The 5155-nt window shown below is 33.4% G+C and overlaps 1 protein-coding gene and 1 pseudogene across 1 annotated transcript; both read left to right on the forward strand.

Annotated features, from left to right (window-relative positions):
* The first annotated feature begins 220 nt into the window (after positions 1 to 220).
* On the forward strand, positions 221 to 765 carry LOC101046276 (palmitoyltransferase ZDHHC6 pseudogene; annotated as a pseudogene).
* Positions 766 to 2027: 1262 nt separating this feature from the next.
* On the forward strand, positions 2028 to 2978 carry LOC101045953 (olfactory receptor 52A5-like). The gene has a single exon (XM_003923827.1). It carries the CDS (start codon positions 2028 to 2030, stop codon positions 2976 to 2978), a length of 951 nt encoding a protein of 316 aa, XP_003923876.1.
* The last annotated feature ends 2177 nt before the right edge of the window (positions 2979 to 5155 follow it).

Below are 5155 nucleotides of genomic sequence, written 5' to 3' on the forward strand. Positions count from 1 at the left end.
AGAAATAAATATCCATACTGCTTTCATTTTTGTGATGACTATGTACATAAAGCTTTATAATCAGCTCTCCTCTGGATGGAACACAGTGAAGATTGACATGAGTGAAGCCAGGAGAGGTCCTCTTCCAATTGTTCCATTTGGATTAACTGTAAACCACCTTGCTTGCCTTGAAATTAGCTTTAGAAACAACCACAGCTTTTGGGATTTTTTTTTTATCCAGATGAAATTAATTCTCAGAAACAAAACTTCTACTGAATTATGGATTGAAGAGAAGACTAAAGCTCTAATTCAATATTATCAACTAAATGAAGTCTATGTTTTTCCTTATAATATGGTAAGTAAATGGCAGAACTTTAAACAGGTATTTACATTGGTCAGGGATCCTTGAAGAAGGTGGACTTGAGTGTCCAGTAAGAGAAGGCTGTGACCAGTCAGCTTAGCAATAGAACAGTTGAAACAAAAAGCAGATAAGAGAGTCAGAAGTAATAGAGATTGTAGTGGTACCTGCTGTCCATTGAATAAAAGAATCAAAACCATCTTCACAAACCCTGCACAGAAGACCCCCAAATACAGCTACAAAAAGGGGAATTCATTTTAGCCACTAAAGGTTTACAATACTGGTTGTATGGAGACAATATTCTTGATGATTCCTTTATAGAAGATATTTCAAGAATGAGGGGATGGTTCCCTAGAAAATGTGTGGAAAAGTATCTCTGTGATGCTGAAACAGATCAAGCCTCAGAGGACCAGAAGAAAAATAGATAGCTGCTGTTAAAACAAAATTATCCTTTAAGTCTGCTTAATTACTTGAAAATTGTACATATTAGTAAAGCAGTATGCAATGAGCCTACTCTGGTTAAAATATTATTTTCCTCAAATGTGCCCTAATGCGATGATTTAAATATTTTTATTACCATTTTGAAATGGAGAAGCCATTCTGCATTTACCTTTGAACCCCTGCCCTTCTTTACCACCTCCTCTTCCACCTCAAAAGAAAAACATTTCACGCAGGTAAGTTAACGGTATTTTCTCTAGGATTGCTTTTATGCACAGTACATTCTGGACCTCACCTGCAGATACAGTAAATATCTGTATTGCCAGGAGCATCTGCATGTGGTACTTCTCTTTTCCCTCAGTTGATACTTCTTATATGATATTCAAGATACTATAGAACTCAATTTATCAGATTCAGTATAAGCTCAAATTTTGTTATCTGTCTTTTAATAATGCAAATTTTGTCAAATAAAATAAAGATCAATGGATGTTCTGTATATAAAAAATAAATATATAAAAATTGATTATTCTTGTTAACAAATAACATCACAATTAAATTCCATTGAACAAATACATTTATCTTTTCAATGTTTTCTAGATCATTTGAAATACTTGTTTATTTGTTTGATGCTTTCAGATTTATTTTACTGAAGTTTTGTAATTGCCTTATATGTTTTTAAAAGATACTACTTATTGATATGATATTAGCATGAGAAAATGTTTTAAGATAAATAAAATATGTTATGATTTAGGCTAGTATTCTTTTAGACTATTATTTTATCAAGTACAATTTTGTCATTACAACATTTTCAGATCTAAAATTTGATAAGTTTTTTTTGTTTATCAAGTTTTAGGTATTTCCATCTGGCTTGTTTACCATTTAACATATAATCAATTTTATTCTGTATTGTTTATTTCTAAGCCTATTGGAAAACCAAACTGATATTCTTCAACTGATAAATACATGGAAATACATTGTGAGAGGTCTTCTTTGTATATTGAATCATGTGCGGTATTCTATGCTTTTGTGTTGAAATAGAGACAATATGAGAGAAAAAGTAAGGGAGAGAGGCTTTAGGAGGTATTCCTGGATCTATTTAACCAGTACACGAGTGTGCTCAACAAAACACCCTTAAAGCCATATTTAATTTCTGATTATATAAATTTCTATAAATCCAGGTGAGAACCGATAGCACAAGAAAGAAAACAAACTTACTAAACCGGAAGGCTTTCTAAAGCAGCTGTAAGCCAACATGCTCAAGCTCAATGGCTCAGTGTTTATGCCTTCAGTGCTGACACTGATTGGGATCCCTGGCTTGGAGACTGTGCAGTTTTGGATTGGGATTCCTTTCTCTGCCATGTACATCATTGCTGTGTTTGGGAATTCCCTGCTCTTGATCATCATCAAAGCTGAGCGCAGCCTCCATGAGCCCATGTATATCTTCCTGGCAATGCTTGGGGCAACAGACATTGCTCTCAGTACCTGCATCCTACCCAAAATGCTAGGAATATTCTGGTTTCACCTGCCACAAATATATTTTGATGCTTGTCTCTTGCAGATGTGGCTCATCCACTCATTGCAGTGTATTGAGTCAGGTATTTTGCTGGCCATGGCCCTGGACCGTTATGTGGCAATCTGTGATCCTCTGAGACATACAGTCATTTTTACCCACCAGTTTCTCACTCAGATTGGGGTTGGGGTGACACTCAGAGCAGCCCTGTTTGTAGCTCCATGTGTCATTCTCCTCAAATGCTGGCTGAAATTCTACAGGACCACTGTGGTCTTACATTCATATTGTGAGCACATGGCCATCGTGAAGTTGGCAGCAGGTGATGTTCAAATTAGTAAGATCTATGGTCTGTTTGTGGCTTTCAGTATACTTGGACTTGATGTAATCTTCATCACACTTTCCTACATTCGAATATTTATAACTGTTTTCAATCTGCCTCAAAAAGAAGCAAGATTCAAGGCCTTTAACACCTGCATTGCCCACATTTGTGTCTTCCTTGAGTTTTATCTCCTGGGTTTCTTTTCCTTCTTTACACACAGGTTTGGGTTCTATATTCCATCCTATATTCATATTCTTCTGTCCAACCTTTACCTACTTGTCCCTCCTTTGCTCAACCCTATTGTTTATGGGGTAAAGACCAAACAAATTCGAAATGGAGTGTTCAAGATCTTCTACTCTAAAAATCCTTCCTAATTTCTCATTTATCTCATTTTAAATAACAAAAAGTCACTTTGAAGCGGTCTCGTTCTTAATGAGAACCTGTGTTTTCTCAAGTTTTTTGTGAGCTGAAATAGCTTTACTTTTGCATTCAAAACAGTAAGATTTTGACTCCTACTTAAACAATTTCACGTGTTTTGGTTACAAAACTGATTCAAGAACACAGAGTTAATGACTTTTAATTAATAGATGGCATAAATGCACAAATTATAAAGTTTGCCCAGCTCTTAATAATGGATATTTTTAAAAAACAACACTAAACACTTAATATTTTAATCTATTTTTAAAATTTGTTACATTGTCATCACTGCATAAAAAATTCAGTCTAATGTATTATAATTCTAATAAATATGAACAAAATCATTTGTACTGTTTTTATGGTCACACTAATCTATACTAATCACTATATTAATGTGCTGATATATAAAGTTGCAGTTTTGCATTTAAGACAGTAAGGTTCGGATTTTTAGTTAAATAGATTCAGTAGATAGGAATACAGAATCTGTCAATAGATGTCATAAAATAACAGAAATCATGAAGATTATTTGTAGTCCAATTAACTCAAGATATTTCTTCAATTGTTCAGTGTAAAATTGTCTTAAAAATATCTCAATAAATCTTAAATCAAAAAAACCCTTAAATTGCAGTGTTATTCTCTGGTTAAAAATGTTAAGTGCATGAAGTTATTTAACACCAGAATAAATGGAGTGTTAAAGCTGATAATTCCAATGACAATGAACCAATTCTTCTCCTCAAATTTTGTCATCATCATTATTACCACTCAAGTCTTAAGTTATTTTGTGTCTTATGACAATCTGCACACTAGAAAGTATCAAATATTTAGTTATGCATTGGAATGCATTATTACTGAATTTATTCTCAGGGCTGATTGTTATTTCCAGAAATCTGAGTACATACATAGTATAAATTATTCCCACTTATTCTACACCTAGTTTGTTCTATTGTTAGCATTGTACATTACATTGGCATACCTTTTGCAATTAATAAATGAATACTCATATGTTATAATTAACTAAAATCTATAGTGTTTTTCACATTTTCTTATTTTTTGACTAATTTCCCTTTTTTCCCAAGGTTTCCTTCAGGATGCCACACTACATTTAGTTGTCATGTCTGCTCAGGCTCCTTTTGGCTGTGAAAATTTTTGAAACTTTTCTTGATTCTGATGGCCTTGATATTATTCAGGTATTATGCCCTCCTGCTGGAATTTATCTGATGTCATTCTTAGAACTAAGTTTGCTTCTAGTTCTAAGAACTAGATTTTGGAAGTAAGAACAGAGTTAAAGTGACATTTTGATCATAATATATCAAGGGAATCTATTGTCAACATAATTTATCACTGTGTATGTTGACCTTGATGACTTGGTTGAGATAATGTTTCCAGGTTTCTCCATTTTAAGCTTCTTTTTTGAAAAACATTCCCATACTGTACTCTTTAAAGTAACCATCTGCAATATGCATTTAAGGGGTACAGATATAAACTGCCCTTTTATAAAGATCCTGGGACTCTTGTACACAAGTGATCCTCCTACTTCAGCCTCTAGAGTAGCTGGAAATACAGATGTGAACCACAACATCAAATTCATTTTGTATTATTGTTGTATAAATGAGGTCTAATTATGGTGCTCAGGATGGTCTCAAACTTCTCTCCTCAAGCAGTTTTCCTGCCTCAGCTTCCCAAAGTGTTGAGATTACAGACATAAGCAACCATGCCCAGCTGGTAACTTCATTTTTCAAGAAGAAATCTGACCAAACCAACTGAAATTCTTCAATTTTTACAATACTTATATAGTTATTTCACATTAGTGGATGAAATATAAATTAATAAAAGTATCAATATAAAACCATATATAAAATAAAAATAATTATTAAAATATATTAAATGTCTCCCATGTGGCAAGCTTTGATAATTTCTGATTTGTTTTCATTTCAAACAGATATAGACTGAAAACATAAAACATTGACAAAAGGTAATATTAAGTGAAGTGAATGTACAACGTCAGTTATTTCACCTGCAAGGCATGCAAGAAGCAAGAAAGAACAGTTTGGAGACCTGATTTGAGTTATTCAGCAGGGTAACCATGTCTTTAAGAGTCACAATACCAATTAGAGTTGGCATTTACATGTTTTAG

Source organism: Saimiri boliviensis, chromosome 6 (assembly GCF_048565385.1).
Source record: "Saimiri boliviensis isolate mSaiBol1 chromosome 6, mSaiBol1.pri, whole genome shotgun sequence".
Taxonomy (NCBI): Eukaryota; Metazoa; Chordata; class Mammalia; order Primates; family Cebidae; genus Saimiri; species Saimiri boliviensis.